General features: G+C 38.0%; 1 protein-coding gene across 5 annotated transcripts in view; it reads left to right on the top strand.

Moving 5' to 3' along the window:
- The window catches only part of ADARB1 (adenosine deaminase RNA specific B1), a 115,783-nt gene that overhangs the window by 74,223 nt on the left and 22,285 nt on the right, over window positions 1–19,275 (top strand). For 4 of the 5 annotated variants that reach the window (XM_063429918.1, XM_063429919.1, XM_063429916.1 and 1 more), the window contains 2 exons: window positions 6,371–6,397; window positions 19,194–19,268. In XM_063429918.1, the coding sequence (XP_063285988.1) occupies window positions 6,388–6,397; window positions 19,194–19,268 (85 nt within the window). In that variant the 5' untranslated portion in view covers window positions 6,371–6,387. Of the gene's footprint in view, window positions 1–6,027; window positions 6,060–6,370; window positions 6,398–19,193; window positions 19,269–19,275 lie in introns of those variants that run through there. The other variant, XM_063429920.1, reaches the window with a different exon arrangement.

Genomic DNA, 19,275 nt, shown 5'->3' on the forward strand with positions numbered 1-19,275 from the left:
GGGAAATTAAGCTGGATAGCATGCTCTAAATGCCCTTGAATACCTATTTAAATTATTTTTGTTAGGAGGTCACAGGATCTGCAACTGTTTATTTCTTTCCAGGTAATTCTTGCATTAAAAAAATAGTTTAGTACAAATCAGATTCTTATTGTGATTTCTTTAACCTAATGCTTACCAGTAGATTTTCATTTTGAGAAAAATGGAGAGATTTATCAAAGTGTTCTGTTCTAAAAAGTGGGCATTGAACAATTGGTTGCATAATTTAAAGTGACTGTCACCAAAAATAAACTTTACATTGCTTCTTGTATTTGAATCTCTTGTTCTTTACATAAAGCCCTAGTTAACATAGGATATTCAAAGTATGGACTACTTTTACTGTAAAGCAGACAAGTTTACAATATTTGACAATGGGTTGAGTTTAGGACAAGGTTCTATTTCAGTGTTGCCAATAAAATTTGCCCACAACCCATCAGTAAAATCAATCCCACAGAAGGACAAGTCGCAGACGTGGCAAATGAAAACAAAATGTCAACTCTAAATACAAAACTGTATTCTTCATGCTATAGTGTCCCTCTCCTTATAACAAAGTACGGCCCTCCCCCCTAGCGAATAAATGGTTAATTACCCTATATTTTACTTTGAGCTGAATTCAAGATAATTGTTGGTCCGGGGCAGGTGCTGCTAATGCGCTGCAAGCGCACATTAGGGCCTTCCCAAAGAAAAGCAGTGAATCAATGCTTTGTTGTGAGGATTTTGAAGACACTGGACGTCCTCATGCAAAGTGGGGCATCCAACATTGTTTCACAGAGTTAAACTCCGTGAAGTGCTACTAGAGCTTGATTTAACCCTGCAATGTAAACATTGCATTTTCTTTAAAACTGCATATCTATATCTTACATTGAATACACCATGTATCTATGATATATGGTGTATTCAATATGTATGGAAGTGATGTTAAGGCAATTCATTTTTTCATTACAGGTTTACTTTGAAGGACCATTAAAGTTATCTCAATGAAATGGTCTGGGTTCAGTGGTCCTGTCTTTTTAACCATGCAATCTAAAACCTTACAATTTTGTAGTCTGTAATGTGTACATAGCATGGTTAAAACAGTCACCTGATGTTACAGTTAACTCGCTTTGCATGTGCATCAGTTTTTCAATGCTCCATAACCCCTTAAGGACCAAACATGTGGAATAAAAGGGAACCGTGACATGTCACACATGTCATGTGTCCTTGACAAGATAGCCGGGTGACGTTGTGGGAGGCAGAGATGCTGCCATTAGGAGAAGAGATGAGTAAAAACCTTTTTTTTTTTTTTCTTCATTTTTTTTCCACCCCAGATTATACTAGAAAGGTGGGATGGAGGGGTGGTGGGGCTAATACGATCTGACATTAGGGCAGTGTATTGTTAAGAATACAGGTATTTGTAACACTATAGTGTTCCATTAATATTTTATTACTGTGATAACCAGCACTGAATTTTCAGTTTTGTTATATTACTAAATATTAAAAAATAATAGGAAGAAAATCATAAAGCTTATGTTCTAATCACCATCTTTAATTGATATTAATCATGGTGGTTGTGAGAGATCTTATATTACCGTTTTTTTGTTGTTGTTTTTTTGTTTTTTAAACTCTTACAATTTTTAACCCCTTAAGGATGGAGGCATTTGTGCAAGTTCTTACCAAAACAAAACCTAGAATTTGAGCTATATGTCTGTTAAACCGTAATTTACCACTTTTCATATTAAAGGGACACTAGTCACCTGAACAACTTTAGCTTAATGAAGCAGTTTTGGTGTATAGAACATGCCCCTGCAGCCTCACTGCTCAATCCTCTGCCATTTAGGAGTTAAATCCCTTTGTTTATGAACCCTAGTCACACCTCCCTGCATGTGACTTGCACAGCCTTCCATAAACACTTCCTGTAAAGAGAGCCCTATTTATGCTTTCTTTATTGCAAGTTCTGTTTAATTAAGATTTTCTTATCCCCTGCTATGTTAATAGCTTGCTAGACCCTGCAAGAGCCTCCTGTATGTGATTAAAGCTCAATTTAGAGATTGAGATACAATTATTTAAGGTAAATTACATCTGTTTGAAAATAAAACCAGTTTTTTTTTCATGCAGGATCTGTCAATCATAGCCAGGGGAGGTGTGGCTAGGACTGCATAAACAGAAACAAAGTGGTTTAACTCCTAAATGACAGTGAATTGAGCAGTGGAATTGCAGGGGAATGATCTATACACTAAAACTGCTTTATTTAACTAAAGTAATTTAGGTGACTATAGTGTTCCTTTAAGTGCACTTACTATATATCATTTTGTCCTGGAGAAATAGGACGTTTTTATTTCACATCAAATATTCATGTATGAGACATAATTTCATATGAATAAAACCTAAAATAGTTTGAGACATTACAAAATGTTGTTTTCAGTTCTGCATGGCATTTTAACTGTTAATGCCCTATTACTATTAGCTGTTACTGTAATACAACACCCATATTTGTATGCTGTGATGTACCTGTATGCTGAGGGTACAATGATGCCCTCCATGTAGAGGTTGCATGGGTTTTGGAAAGTTACAGGATCAAATATAGGACTTCCCCCTATCAGTTTATGCACATTGAAATTTGCCAGATTGGTTTGATGAGCCTATCTTGCTTTTGAGACTGTAGGGCAGGCCAGGAATGAAAATTACCCCCATCATAACATAGCATTTGTAAAAGTAAAATTTTAAAAAGGGGGTATGTCCAGTATTTTTTAGTAGCTAACCCTGGCCAAAGTTAGTGTTCATATTTTTTTTTTATTTTGTTGTTGTTGCATTTTTCACAAAAAAACTGCTCTTTCACTGATATTGTCTTTTATACATTTTACTGCTCTAAAACACTCCTATTTGTGTTTAGCAATGTCACACAAGTACAATAGTACAGGTTTTTTGGTGTTTTGGAAAATTACAGGGTTAAATATAGGACTTGCAAATTACGTTCTCTGAACTTTCTGCCTCGGTTGTCAGGCAGGTCCCTCAATATATAATTAACAGAAATCACATAAATATGCACTAATTATAATCTTCATATGTTATTAAAATACACTTAGAATTAAATTATATATTAACGCAAAAATAATCATGCATATAATGCATAATTACCGTATATACTCGTGTATAAGTCGATCTCATGTATAAGTCGAGTGCAGTTTTGTGACCAACAATTGTGAAATATGCTATGCCTCGTGGATAAGTCGAGGGTAAAACTTGGGGCTATGAAATTCTGTGATTTTTATAATTATATACACACACACACTCATACAAACACACACTCTGCATTATATACACACACACTCATACAAACACACACACTCTGCATTATATAAACACTGTGTGTTTGTGTGAATGCAGAGTGTGTGTTTGTATGAGTGTGTGTGTGTGTGTGTGTATATAATGCAGAGTGTGTGTGGGGAGGGCATTTTTTTTTTTTTTTTTTTTTAAATATTCTAATTTGTTATTTTAATATTATAATTATTTTTAATTTTAATATTTTTTTTTTTTTTTTTTTTTTTATTATTCACATTTTTTTTTTTTTTGTCCCTGGTGGTCCAGTGGTGTGTACTGTGCAGGAGGGGGGCTGACAGGAAGCGTTTACTTATCTTTCCTGCAGCTCCTGTCAGCTCCCTTCTCCTGCGTTCTGGTCAGCTCCCCTGTAAGTCTCGCGGTCTGCGTGCCGCGTTGCCACGGTAACCCGTGGCAATGCTCTGACGCCGCGGCTCTTGCGAGATTTACAAGGGAGCTGACCAGAACGCAGGAGAAGGGAGCTGCAAGAAAGGTAAGTAAACGCTTCCTGCCAGCCCCCAACAGGACCGGCCGGGCTTGTAATGAGCCCGGCGGTCCTGGTCTGTATTATGGCAATGTAAGTTGCCATAATACAGACATTGACTCAAGTATAAGTCGAGTGGGGGTTTTTCAGCACAAAAAATGTGCGGAAAAACTAGACTTATACTCGAGTATATATGGTAAATGTTTGTATTTTTTTTGTTTTTGTTTTTTATAATTTATTTCCATTTTGCTGCAAAGGGTCTGCTTTGGATGTCAGGCTGTATTGTGTGTGTGTGTGTCCACGTCCACCGACCGGGATCACCATGGCACGACCGAATAACACAGCATTGACTCATAGAGCTTCTATATAATACACATAGAGCTTTTACAAAGGAGTTGGGTGTTGTGTTCCGTCTCCACTGCTAATAAAATTTCAGTTTGGAGTGTTTCCTTAATAAAAAGAAGTCATCGTACATTTGAAAGCACTTCAGAGTGTTTTCTTTGCTTTTTCACATTTCATTTTATAAAAGTGCGATTTCAAATGGAAATAATGCCTTTTTTTTTATAAATAAGTCTTATTACACTAACCTGTCTGTCAATTAGACAGCCTATCCTGGTGCTTTTTGCTAGTTTAGCTCTGTGGAGCTAAATTTATGAGGCAGGCAAATGCCCAGCGCACCTGTCTTGTAAAGACTGGAAAGGAAGGAGAGTGTCTTGTAGTACATAGGAATACTAGATCTACAGCTATTGCAAGACAGGATTTCACTAAGCCCAAAGAAAACATGTCACATTTACATTTAAATCTCTTTACTGAGCTCCAGCAGAACCGATTTTAACAATAAAGTTTAACCAAATAAAAAAAGAACACACTGTACGAGGGTATAAAAGGCCCTCACCACTCTAAGTCCTCCTCTTTCTTTGCTGCTCCTGTGAAAGCACAGGTTTGGAGTATTTTGTCTTTGTGATTTCTTTCAGTGTTTAGCTAATCTACTTATTAATTTGTCATATTTTTTTGTGAATCTGTTTATTGAACTTTTACATTGAATACAGGTAAAGAGAAGAGTACAGATAGACTCGCAGGTCTCTGTTAATTGTGTTGTTACAGTTTCAAACATTGCATAACATATGGTTTCTTGTATACCTATGTGCCTAATATGAGTGACTATCAATCGTCGTGTGTCCTGTTATTTCCCTCTGTCTTATGAGTGTATTCCCTAGGGTTAAATATCGGTATTACTTGCCATTACGCTATTTCCCATATTTTGCCCTCAGCATGTGTCACGTGTTCTGCGTGGCTCCTTCTAGTGGACATACGAGCATGTCGTTTTAACGTTCGTTGGCCAATTGGGTATGCCCCCTTGTATATTTTATTTGTTGGCATATCTACTATTTTGTGTGTAACATTTTCCTATCTACATATCTTCACTTCAGATTGCCCTGCCTTGTATTTGTTTGCAACTAATTATTCTCATGAAGGAATATTTTACATTCTTTTTAAATGTTTTCATTAGGCATTTGCCTGAGTCTTTCTTTTATGACAGTCCTGGTTTGGCTTACATGCTCGTTGATAAACTGGGCAACTCCCATAAGCTTGTTCCAGAATATGATCAGTGTAACGAAAAGATAGTAGTGGCTACTGCAACGTTGGTATTTTGCTCCTATATGCAATCTATCTATCGACACTACAAGGCCTTAAAACCTTTACTGCATGTCTGTGAATTATTATCTGTGACTGCAGTTCTTCCTGTAAGATCAGTACAATGAATCATTCGCGTTTTGCTGGGCAGAGTAGCCTTGAACATAGTGCTTTTTTATTCAGTATTTCAAAATGAATCTTGAAAAATGTATTTATTGCAGCAAGACTTAGCCAGGCGTGATATTGGGAAGTGCTATTATTCTCATCTGCATTTTAACATGATGGCAAGTGGCTGGTAATCAAGTCTGCCACTTTACACCAAACGGTTACTCTTTTTTTTTTTTTTTTTTTTTTATAATATTTGAAGATGTCTGTTTTTTTTTTCCCCCAGTCTATCTTAACAGGTTTCTTTGTTTTGTTTTTTCCTTTATTACTCTAATCTTCTCCTGGCCTCTCTAGACCTGTGGGGATTTTAATCCTGTTAAAGGTGTAATCCAAAAACACCAAGGGTTTTTATTCTCTACATTTGAAAGTTTTCAGATAATTTCACATGCGAGTTGCATTGTGAGCTATGCATGACAGTCTCTTTAAGAAAACATTATCATTAAAGGTAACCTTAAATTTCAGGCCAGCAATATTCTGAATTGTTTACCCAATTGCATGATCTTCTTTCCTCTATTCTGTTATATAATATCACTATATCATACTGTCATATGCTGCAAAAGACATAACAAAATTGTTCATTAATTTCATGATGGCCATATTGTACAGCCCTGCAATGTACTTTTTAAGTAATCGAAGGACTGTAATATAAATGGGATGCTTTTCACGTTTTTGTTCTTATCTTCTGAATGTACTTTTGTTATGCTTTCATACAAATGTAGATGCCAATTAATCCTTATTCCCTTTATCTTTTCTTAGGTGTTGTCATTCGAAGTATGGCAGAAGGTGAGTCCTGATCTGTTTAGTTTTATTTTGCAAGTTTGCATCTTCAACATATGATTAGAATGAAAAGTGTGCATTCTGTATACATGTGTATATGTTCTCCTCTCAGAGGTCAATAACTAAGACTCAAACATGCTATAATTTTCTTTTCCCAGAAAATGTGATGATCTAAACGTAAGAAATAAGCAGTCCCCAAAACTCAGTTGTTGTCTTACATAGCGGGTTTAAAAAAAAAAAAAAAAAAAATAACTGCATATATGACTCTAAAAAGAATTGTAAAATCTTACTATTCAGTATTATCTTGACAAGCATGCACATTTTAGGGTAAAATAAAGAGGATGGCACTTACCGGCGGTGATGGACACTGATGCCAACTGTGCACTAAATAGATCCAGATTGTCAAGTTCAGTGTGTTGGGACAGCAAACAAAACCAATCTGGCACATGAGAAGTCCCATTATACAGGTTTATTGGGTAATAAAAGCAACATTTAAAGGAACATCATAGCGTTGGGAATACAAATATGTATTCCTAACACTATAGAGCCCTAGTCACCTAAACGGTGACTAGAGCCTTGTTCCGCGGCAAATAAATGGTTAATCATTTATTTGTTTACCTTAGTCCAGCGCCAGGCTCCGACGGCACTGGTGACCTCTCCTCCTCCATCGACGTCAGCTCCCAAATTGAGCCGAATGCGCATGTGCGTCCAGAGGCGTGCGGGCGCATTCAAACCCGCCCATAGGAAAGTATTACTCAGTGCTTTCCTATGGGGATCTTTTTTCTCAAATAAGTGCGATTTACTTAGCCACTAGAGGCGCTTCCGCGATTTACACTATCAGGGAGACCGCCACTAGAGGCAGGATTAACCTTGTAGTGTAAACATAGCAGTTTCTATGAAAGTGCTGTTTTCAGCTGCAAAGTTAAAACTAGGGCGACCTGGCACCCAGACCACTTCATGGAGTTGAGGCCTATAGGCACCCAGACCACCTGACAGCCACTAGAGGCGCTTACACGATTTACACCGAGTAAATCGCACTTATTTGATGCTGGACGTCCTCACCTACCTCCAGCGTCAAAAAAGATTAAATGCTTTTCTATGGACTGGTTTGAATGCGCGCGCCTATGTGGCTTTTTATTGTAGCCAGCCTAAGGCACACCTGTGCAATAATCATGCTGTCTGATCAGCATCTTGATATGCCACACCTGTGAGGTGGATGGATTATCTCGGCAAAGAAGTGCTTACTAACACAGATTTAGAAAGATTTGTGAACAATATTTGAGAGAAATAGGCCTTTTGTGTACATAGAAAAAGTCTTAGATCTTTGAGTTCAGTTCATGAAAAATGGGGGCAAAAACAAGTGTTTATAATTTAGTTTTTTATATATATATATATATATATATATTTATATATATATATATATATATATATATATCTCCTTGCACACAGGCTATAATGTTGTATACATGCCGGGTGCTCAGCCTGGTACTTTAGTTATCCGAATAGTAGTAGAAATGGCAGCACTCCCGGTCTTCAATAAAATAATTTTCTTTATTTGCAAGGTTACAACATGAGATCAAGGGATCAACGTTTCAGTCCCTATACAGGACTTTCATCAGGATCAGGATCAATGATCCTTGCAAATAAAGAAGATTATTTTATTGAAGACCATGAGTGCTGCCATTATTTATATATATATATATATATATATATATATATATATATATATATATATATATTTATTTATCCCCTTCAGTGACATGGGGAGGACTGAGGAAAAAATTAGGTCTCGGTGCTGGAACATAGGTAAGTAAAGTTGGTGGGGGGACCAGGATACAAAGAGTAACTCTAAGACAGTTTTAATATATATATATATTAACTGTAAGACAGTTTTAATATATATATTAAAACTGTCTTAGAGTTACTCTTTGTATCCTGGTCCCCCCACCAACTTTACTTACCTATGTTCCAGCACCGAGACCTAATTTTTTTCCTCAGTCCTCCCCAAGTCACTGAAGGGGTTATATATATATATATATATATATATATATATATATATATATATATATATATATATATATATATATATATATATATATATATATATATATATATATATATATATATATATATATATATATATATATATATATATATATATCCCCTTCAGTGACTTGGGGAGGACTGAGGAAAAAATTAGGTCTCGGTGCTGGAACATAGGTAAGTAAAGTTGGTGGGGGGACCAGGATACAAAGTTGTGCTATCTCTTTTATATTTATATCTTGGATGGGAATTCATGCTTTCTAAATATGAGTAATTATTTATTTTTTGCTTTACAATTGAGAAAGGGAGTTTCTCCCGAAAGCTTATCATTAAAAAAAAAATCTGTTAGTCCCTTAAAAAAGGTAGTACAAGATACAAAACCTTTTCTATTCCCCATTGCCCGTGTGAAATTTCAGAGCTTAGTGCTATAGCATCTACATTTATCAACACAACCAGTTGAAAATAGCTGAGCTAATGAAGTAAGAAGTCATGTCTCAGCATTATAAAAAGAAGCACAGAATCATTTTCTCAAGTTGAGTGGTTAGTAGTCTGTAACATATGATGCTGGAAGTCTTTTGAGAGCGTATCTACAAGTAGTATATCTCTGTGTACAACTTGGCAAACCCACTCGTTTTTTTTTTTTTTTGTTTGTTTTCTTCCTGGGTTTTTGGAATGTTCTTTGAGATAAAAATTGTGAGAAACTTTAGAGCGTTTATAAAAATGTTATCATGCAGTGTAAACAATTGCCCTTGCCACTTTCTTGAAATCCTTATCTATTCTATATTCATGCGTTAAGGGGAACTGGGTTTATTACACTGAAGGGTTTACGGGGATGAAGAGTGCAGTGAAGGTAAAACACACCTCTGCAGCACATTTACAGGGGATGGCAGTGCCATCCGCCCATGCTGGGCCAGCTGCGCTCCTGCCCTCTGGGTAAAGGTATACATTTTACCAGCTTATATTGACTTTAAATGAGCAGGAATAGCTGTTCTTTATTAAACAAAATAAATATTATTTTAAATAAATTGGGTTTTTTTTTTGTGTATGCGTCATATATCATGTTGTGGTATGCTGCTATGTCCTGTCGACGAGTCTAGCAGGGGGTTCAGGGGTACATTAAGATCTCTCCCAATTATGAGGGCCCCTTCTGTGAACGTGGCCACTCTGCCGAGTATGCAAAGTATATATTGCGATTGGTTGCGGTTTGGTGAATACATCGTTGCTATTGTGTATCATTTGCCATGCATATATCCCTTCAGGAAGAGGTACCTGCCTTCCGGGTCTACCTCCTTGTCAGATTCGATGAATCAGAGTGACTCTTCCAGTGGAATCGCAACGCCAGCTATCCGAGATGTGCGAGATTGCTGAAATAGTCGGATAATGTGAGCTGCACCTTCCAGAAAGTGTTTTTCCTGCAGGGATTGATCCGCGCTTGATTGATCCTACGGTTCCCATAGCATAAACGATCTGCGTTCCGGGATGTTGAGAATTCTGAGACCATATTCTGAGTGGTACTGGTTGGTAAGCCATCGCTTCCGTCCGAGAAAGAGGAGCGGGTTGGGGGAAGCCGCACCCAGGTTGAGGAGATAGAAAGGGGGAAGAGTAAATAAGTAAGTCAGGAGGGTATAGGAAACAGCCAAGTGGATGCTGATGTCACTTACCTCTGTTCCGGGCCCGAAATCGACAAGGGTTAGGGGGGGAAGACCCAAGAGCTAGAGAGTTGGGTGTTATTAGGTGGTTAGTTGGACCAAGGTCCACCTGATCCCGCCCTGCGCCAAGAGGTAGCGAGTTCTCGAAATGCCTCTGAAATCAGAGGTTAATCGCGTGACTGCGGTTGCAGCTAGAGCCCAGCACCGTCCCGATCCAAGGCAAGCAGGATCAGGTCCCCAGCTCCATGCAGAGACCTGTGTTCAAACAACTGAGGTGGGAGACGAGGTCGGATCCAACCTTAGACAGTTCGGAGTTTGGTTTATGCGAGTGTAAATAAAAACTGTGTATAGCACCTGTGTATTATCCGGTTGCCATTGGAGCGCCCCTCCACATATAGTAACTTATTTACAATAACGAGGATTTAAACAAGCGTTCTAATAAACAGCCAATTTCAGCTACCCCATGAGACCCAACGATGTTTTGCTAGAGAGGGGGGGGGGGGGGGGCTATAAGAGGTCTGTCCCAGAGTTCTCAAGAGGCGTAGGCAGCAATATGAGTCTGCCGGTGAAAAGTAGGAAACCGTCGGGGAGTTGATGGTGAGTCACCTCCAGTGCCAGGGCACATAGGTGTCTAGTAGGGTGTAAGGGGGGGGGGTGTCTAGAAGGGTGTAAGGGTTCTTATCTATGCACCATGTGGTTGCTTGCCTACTAGGAGGTGATATTGTATGTCTAATGTGATGTATTCAGGTGTAGTATGCCTCACTTAAAAGCTAGAGGATGGAGGTAATGGTACCCCTTATGAGCGCTAGTGTCGCGTAACTTACATATGGCATGATGGTTAGCATTCTTCTTCCCCTTTACCCCCCTTTTGTTTCACTCATCTTTTGTCTGTGAATTGTTCCTCCTCCCCATCCCTATTCCCCCTCCTAGTTTCCCTTTTCTTTTCCTGCCCCCCTCTCCCTTTCCCCTTTGTTTTTTCTTTATTTCTTTTTTTAAATCTTTTTTTCATTCTTTTCTTTTATTTGATTCCCCAGACCTTGATTCCCCCCCCCACACATCTCCGCCCACAAACCACCCACTGCTCCACCAACAGTGTAAATTTCCATAGTCCCTTGAGAGAACCTTAGGACCCAGTTGTGGATTTCAATCGGCGTGAGGTCTAGTCACTGTAGAAACTGCGGGACTTCTTCTGGCCAACGTATAGTTATCCATTCATTTTGGTGCCGAGCGGTGAGGCTAAAGGGAAATCCCCATTAGTAGCTAATATTTTTTTTCACTGAGGGCCTGTTTAACAGGCCAAAGCGCTTTTCTTACTTCCAGGGTCAGTGGTGATAGATCACTGTACAGCGCCACTTCAGCTCCCCAAAAGCTCCATGTGAGTCGGATTTGGCCTTGCTCATGATCCTTTCCTTCACTCGATAGGAGTGGAGACAGCAGATGAGGTCCCGTGGCTGTCCATCAAGCAATCTAGGTCTGGCAGCATGGTGTGCTCTTGGAAATCTAATGCTGTCAGGCTGATCTACCCTGAGAGCCTGGCGGAATAAAGCTGTTAAAATCTCTCAGGGACACCCCGCACTCGGATGTTGCATCTGCGGCTCCTGTTATCAAGCTCCTCCATCTGTCACCTCATAGAGAGGAGCATGGTGCCTTTCCTGGGTATAGCTGTGGTGGTAGCCTGAGCGCCATCCGTGAGCCTTTGTGTGTGATGGTCCAGGGTGTGTACCCTGCTCGCGTGGGCAGAGACCTCTGCTTTTAGTGCTGTGATTTCAGTTCGGATCGCATTGTGAAGTGTAGCTGAGAGGGACTCCAGGTCCCGTTTGGTTACCATTGTGGCCGCCATCGCTCGGAGTTCGGCGCCTATATCTGCCAGGGTGGTGGATTCTGCCACGGAGGGAGGCGTGGGCGCCATTTTTTGGTCTTGCTCCCCTTGGGACGTGCTCGCTTGGCTGGAGACCGTAGTCCATCGGGACCATTTGTGAGCTGTATGGGGTGCTCCTCGCAGTCTGTGGGTCGTCTGGTCTACGGGTTCTTCCCATATGGGCAGCTGGCTAATCGTCATGTGTCCTTAAGGGGTTAAATACACTTTTGAAAATCCAAGTGAGTGCTCCTGTTTTTACATATATACACACACACACACACACACACACACACATATATATATGTAATATCCGCTATCTGTGACCCCACCTAAACATTGTACCTAATGTGTGGGTACCTGAAGAGTCCCTTTAACAGTGATCTGATCATTTCTGTTTCCAAATCTTAAATCTTGTCTAGTGGGGAATAAATCTATGTTCCAAGTTGAGGCTGTGACCCATGTCCAATTACCCATTATTTTTCTGTTTCCATGAGAGAGGCTGACAGGCAAACTGACAGTTTATAAATTAACTTGCCTAGAAACCCTTTTTAGTTGATACCACTCAAGCCGGTAGCAGGTGGAAATAGAGATCATGTAGCTATAGATTTATATATTCAAGGACAAGAATTCCAGGTTGACTGAAATATCTTTGTATGAGAATAATAAAATGCTGAAATAGGTTACTTGCATATGTATTCAATCCCCCTGCTGTAGCAAATCGAACACATTTTATGTATATGTTAGTATGTTTTTTTTTTTTTGTTTTTTTTTTTGTTACGATGCAACATTGTTGTGACACAACCTTATAATTCCTTACACATGGTTTCTAAACGTACGGTGAATGGAATGTGGCTCCCAACATGCATGTGTGTGAGCAGGGCAAATGTGGAAGAGAATGAAGCCTCCTAAATGCAACAAGGATTTGTCTGCGATGACCAGAGCGAACAGAAGATCCTTTGGTTTTTTCACTGAAACCTTAAGGGAGAAGCAGATAAGATTATAGTTGGGGGTTTCCTTTAAAAATGTTTGTCAGATTTAATGACAGAACATAAATTATAAATTCTAAAGAATGGATGTTCGAACATCTTAATCATGCATAGGCTAGGCTCGCCGACTATTATTTAGATTAGTTCAGAAGAGAAAGGGGGGTCTTGGAAATCTATATAGAGATTCTGGGAGAGTTTTTATAAAATTAGGCACACAAGTGATGGTATATTTAGCCACAAGGAAAATTATTGGGGTAAGACCACAGTGTTTTTTTTATGGGGTAAGAATGTTCATACGGAGTTTTAAAATGGTTATAGGTTAATGGTTTAACCCACAAAATGAGGATGTGACTTTTTACATATGGAACACAGGAAAAGGTGGAAAGGTTAAGTCTTGACATTTTTTAATGGTAATCCACTTTATAAAAAAAAAAAGCAAGCCTTTATGCAAAACTAATGAAACTAGATCTAAGAAAGTCTCTTTTAATAAGGGAGACCATAAAAGAACAACTAAATATGAAAGCAGATAGGATAATGGTTAAGATGAAACAATAGTGGTATTACTTAGGCATCTGAGCTGACAAACTTATGTCAAACAGATTAAAAGGGGAAATCAGAGAAACAGAGTTTTTAAGATTATAGACCAGATGGAAACCTGCATATGTCCAGTGGCTATTGGAAATTTAAGAGGTTTTATACAACACTCTATAACCTCCCCAAAAGAGCAGAAACTCCAGACATAGTGAAATATTTAAGAGATACAAATCTAACCTGGCTTTCGCAAGACCAAAAAGATGCTAGATTCCCAGCTGAAAGAAGGTGAAATTAAGAGGGCTATAGATGGACTCCTGACCAAGAAGGCCCTTGGATCGGATGGATACTCAAACTTGTTTTATAAGAAACTCGAGTTCTTGTTAATTCCCCATTTTACAAATACATTTAATATAATTAAGGAAAGTAGTAATTTTCCAGCCGAAATGTTGCAAGCCGCAATAGTCCCCTTTCCCTAACAGGATAAGGACAAAACAAGGGTCCCTAACTACCAGCCAATTTCTCTAATAAACATCTATACAAAAATGTATTCTTCTGTAATTGCAGAAAGAATGAAAGTCGTTATTCCTTTTAGTATTCATCATGATCAGACAGGGTTTATTAAAGGAATACAGGCTAACGGGCATACCCGTAAAGTTTTAGATCTCATTGATTATAGAACAACTCACACAATTCTATCAATTATTCTGGCAGAAAAAGCCTTTGACTGGGTTGACTGGCTTTTCCTTGAGGAGGTTCTTAAAGCTTTCAACTTCTGGAGTGGGTTAGTCAACTCGGTCATGGCTTTATATACTATTCCAACTGCTAAAATAGTGGGTCAGGGTTTTAATTCTGATTGGTTCCAGATTCGTAACGGAACACGACAGGGTTGCCAATTGGCACCAATGCTTTATATTTTATCATTGGAACCCATGGCAGCAAGAATAAGTACTTTGCAAAATATCGAGGGAGTTAAAGTGGGCCAACGAATATGCAATTTAAATCTGTTTGCAGATGTCTTTGACAAATCCTGTAACATCTATAGAAGCATTTTTGAGGAAAGCAGATAAATATGGAGAGATACTGTGTATATAAAAAAAAGGAAAGTGCACACTAATGCAGTAAGGTGGGATCAGGCTCTACACTTAACCTTCACAATATAACACATGCAAAATAACAAAATATAAGTGGAGCTCTGAAGTACCTGTACAAACGAATGCGTAGTATATGTTGATAGAATTGCTATTACAATAATCTGTAAATGATAAACAACCAAATCATAGTGCAGATATGTGTTTTATTATTCATATTTTGCAACAATGTAAATTGGCAACTCACAAATATAGAGCCAAGAGGTCACCTGGCTCTAGTGGTAAACGCCTTGGGATCTTTTGAGGGGGATCCACTACCCTTTCTTTGTCTCCTCCTGGTCTCCTCCACTCCCAATAATAGAGTTGAAGTATGGATAGGGAAGCTCCAAAAGTAGTTGAGACGAAATTTATTGAGTAAAGTATAAAAATTCAATATAAAATAACATAAAAGATTTCAATGAATCAAAGTAACATAAAATATGTCATAAAAATGTCATAAAAATTTGTATGACATATTTTATGTTACTTTGATTCATTGAAATCTTTTATGTTATTTTGTATTGAATTTTTATACTTTACTCAATAAATTAAGTCTCAACTACTTTTGGAGCTTCCCTATCCATACTTCAACTCTATTATTGGGAGTGGAGGAGACCAGGAGGAGACAAAGAAAGGGTAGTGGATCCCCCTCAAAAGATCCCAAGGCGTTTACCACTAGAGCCAGGTGACCTATTGGCTCTATATTTGTGAGTTGCCAATTTACATTGTTGCAAAATATGAATAATAAAACACATATCTGCACTATGATTTGGTTGTTTATCATTTACAGATTATTGTAATAGCAATTCTATCAACACATACTACGCATTCGTTTGTACAGGTACTTCAGAGCTCCACTTATATTTTGTTCTTTTAAATATGGAGAGATGTCTAATTATAAAATTAATATACATCATACCAGGCGATGCCGATTGGATTGGTCCATGCAACAATGCACGAACTAACAAATATTTATTTTTGTGGACAAGTGACTCTGAGATATTTGGGCAAACATATACCCAGGGAAGTGGATCAGATACTTGATTTAAATTACACTCCCCAGTTTAAAGATCTTATAAAGTGGTCTAGTGAATGGAATAACCTAAATTTGTCTTTTTTGGGGCAAAATTAACCTGGTTAAAGCCTATATTTGCCTAGATGGATTTTCTCCCTTAGAATGATTCCTATTCCAATACCCATTGCATGGTGTAAAAATGTTCAAAAGGTTGAGTACATTTATCTGGAAAAAAAAAAAAAAACTCAAATAGAGACAGATGCATTATAGAGACATAAAGATCAAGGTGGTGTAGGGCTACCGTGTATGGAGAGGTATGTTGAAGCCAGTATCCTTACACATGTTAGTAAGACCCATTGCCCCTCCTCGATAATGGAGGATTGGTACGGGATTGATCAACAGTTAATGGAGGTTAATAACCTGGCAAGTCTTCTATGAATGGAGGAAGTAGTAGCAGCCAGGATCAAGGATTCAAATAATTGTATTATAGGTGGGCTTTTGAGAATTTGGAAAAAAATTAAAAAGAAAAACCAGATGAAAAATCATATAAGTACAGAAAAAAAAGGTCTCAGTTACTATAAAGAAAAAAAAGGTCTCAGTTACTATATTTGAAGATTTGTTGGTTGATTTGAACATAGAATCATGGACAAACAAAATGAATATAAAAGCTATAGACTTGTTTCAAGAGGGTGGCATTAAGAGTATTGCTCAACTAAATCGTGCGTTTAACATCCCAATAAGTCAATATTTTAGCTTATAAAGAATCTGTGGTGGAATCTCGGTAAAAATAAATTTAGTAGGCCGAGATTACCACGTGGCATGTGTACGTGCATATGCTGACGTATCGATCAGTTGGTTGCACGAGGCAAGATACGATCAGTAGTGTACGGAGCATGTGCAAGAATACTGGATGTAGTATTCCCCTCCTCCATTGTGCTGGACAGGCCATGCGGTCAAGCAGGAAGTTAATTCTTATTTGTATTGATTGGTCAAGAGAATGTGCGGGTGGAGCTTATTATGGAAGGAGTTATGTGCCTATATAAGGAGCCTGCACTATTGTCCGGGGCTCAGAACTTGCTGTATTTTGGTGACATTAGTCCCTCTGAGTCCCGATCGGTGAACCGAATAAAGAATCTCTTCCTTCCTGAAGAAACCTGTGTCCATCTCTCTGTGCTTGGCTTCCGTCAGTTTCTCCGGTATCAAATCCAATACTATATTGTAAACATTCTTCTGAGGACAAGGTCGAGTTGTTTTCCCAAATTGAAAAATTGCTAAGTAAAGTCCACAAATCTAAAAAGATGGTATTATATGTTGGGACAATGGGCGCCAGAAAGGTTCCCTAAAGTTTGGAGTACATGGTCTCAAGAGCTGGGGACTGAGAGTGAGTTGAAAATATGGGCCGAAAATTGGAGCAATAAAAAATGTTACACATTGTATAAACATTCAGGAACTGCAATTTAAGATAATGTTTAGATAGCACATTGTCCCACAAATGATATACAAGTTTAATCCATCAATGTCTGAGGCCTGTTGGAGGTGTGGAGAAAACATACGTAACAATCTACAAATGTGGTGGGAGTGTGAACTCATTAAACCTACTTGGGAAGAAATTTTTGGGTTATTTCTGCCCTGACTAAGTCTGTATTAATCCTCATCCGAAAATAGCTATACTTTATTGTGGTTTAAAAATTTTACCATCAGCATTGAGGAGTTTGGTAATTCATGTCCTTTTGGCCATGAAGCTTATAATTGCTCGAAACTGGAAAAATCTTAATTATATTAGTTGGAGAGAGGTAAAAGATCAGATCGATCATGTAGCTATGATGGAAAAAGGGTATTTTATCTCTCATTTTAATTTAGGTTTCTGCAAGATATGGCGTTCATGATACACTAAATTCCTGAAAGAATATTCCGCTGGGAGGGGGACTGTGACTTAGTTTTCTGCTAGCCCTTGAATATATGGGACCCTGTCACTCCAACATGCATGGATGATATTACGATCCTTTAACTCATCATGATAGTATTGCCAAGGTCTGTGGAGAGGAACTGGGCTTTTTAAGAGAAGTATGGGTGTTTTCTAAATTAAAATGTGCTCTGACTATGAATTTAATAAAACATTTGGATGGCATGAAATTCATGGATCATCCCCAAATATTAATCTTCAAAACTCTTATTATTGTTCTGTGGCACACTTGCTGACACCATCCATTAGCTCAGATTAAATTATCCTTTTAATTTAGCTACAGATGGCAGAAGGTTAACGTCGAGAAACTAAGTTTTGCATATCAGCATATTTTGGATGCAGTAGTTTTGAACTGCCTTTCTTTATTGGTCTCTGTGCCACAGGCTTTTATGTTTTTTGTTTCAAGAATACTTTAATATGACATATACTTGCTATGGCAGAATGGTTCAACTCTGCACTGAAACAAAAAGAGAAAAAAGCGATACTAATACACATTGTAGAAGTGTGTTCGATCTGTGGATTAAAGATTCAGCCGGTTGTGCATGTGATGGATTTTCTGTGATAGTATTTCAATTCAGTTTTTCTAGTACTCTTTTTCTGGTCCCTGATTGTATGATGCTAATCAAAAATCTGTTTTACTTATTTATTTAATTTGTGTTTTCTTCTGTTTTTTTGGTCTGCCAGTAAATTACTAGATATATAAAGTTTCATTTTTATTTTCTCTTGCATTTTACTGTACTGTATGTTGGTCCTCACCAAGGCATGAAACATACAACAGAATACAGGCATGTCTTGGTGACGACCAACATACACTTTCCCTTACTGTAATATCTTTAGCACAAGCACTTTATATTTTATCTTGTGTCATGGTTTTTTAAGCTGCTATCCTCAAGGGTTTTTTGGCAATATTTTGGCTTATGTATTGCGATATTTGCACCTGTTTTTGTGCTATTGCCTAAATTGTTTAATTATCAATAAATTGTTATCTTTTTATTGATTCTTTTCTCTCTATTTTGTACAAAGAAATCCCATAACCATTGGCTACTAAAAGTGACTGTGGCGCCCTGTTATCTGGTATTGATCTGATCATATTCAGTTGTGTTTGTTTATTTACGGTTTGGAGTGACCTCTAGACAGTGGCTTGCCTGCACTACTTTACCTTACATCACTCTCTCCACCGACCCATCTATTTTCCAACATACAGTACAAGAAGATACTTCACATATCCTTAGGTGGGGTTTGTTCCACCCAGGCTCAATATCTCTGAGCTGTTGTGAAGCCCCGCTTAATGTAGGTGGCACTCCACAATTATTTCTGTCCCGACATAGAGATATTTTCCAACATTGGACTGGTTTTGTTTTTTTGCTCTTTTTGTCTTAAATATATATCCATCATTATTACTATTTCTCTAGGCAGAAGGAGATATCCTTGGCAGGTTTGTAGCAGCTACACGCTAACGGAACTGTTTTAAAACTTGATCTTCTGTTTATTTAGAGATGATTCTGTGTTTTATCATTCGCATCTGTGTTTATCACCAATTTAATTTAAATTTCTTAAATCTATATAAAATATCCTTATTGTCTCTCATTGTCATATTGATATAGGCTCCTGTTTCTTTTTCTTGCAGACCGTATCCGCCACCGACAGTCAAAAAATACTCAATCATTTTTCACAATGGATGTGGATGATGAAGAAAATATGAGTAAGCT

The sequence above is a fragment of the Pelobates fuscus genome, chromosome 8, assembly GCF_036172605.1.
Source record: "Pelobates fuscus isolate aPelFus1 chromosome 8, aPelFus1.pri, whole genome shotgun sequence".
NCBI classification, from domain to species: Eukaryota; Metazoa; Chordata; class Amphibia; order Anura; family Pelobatidae; genus Pelobates; species Pelobates fuscus.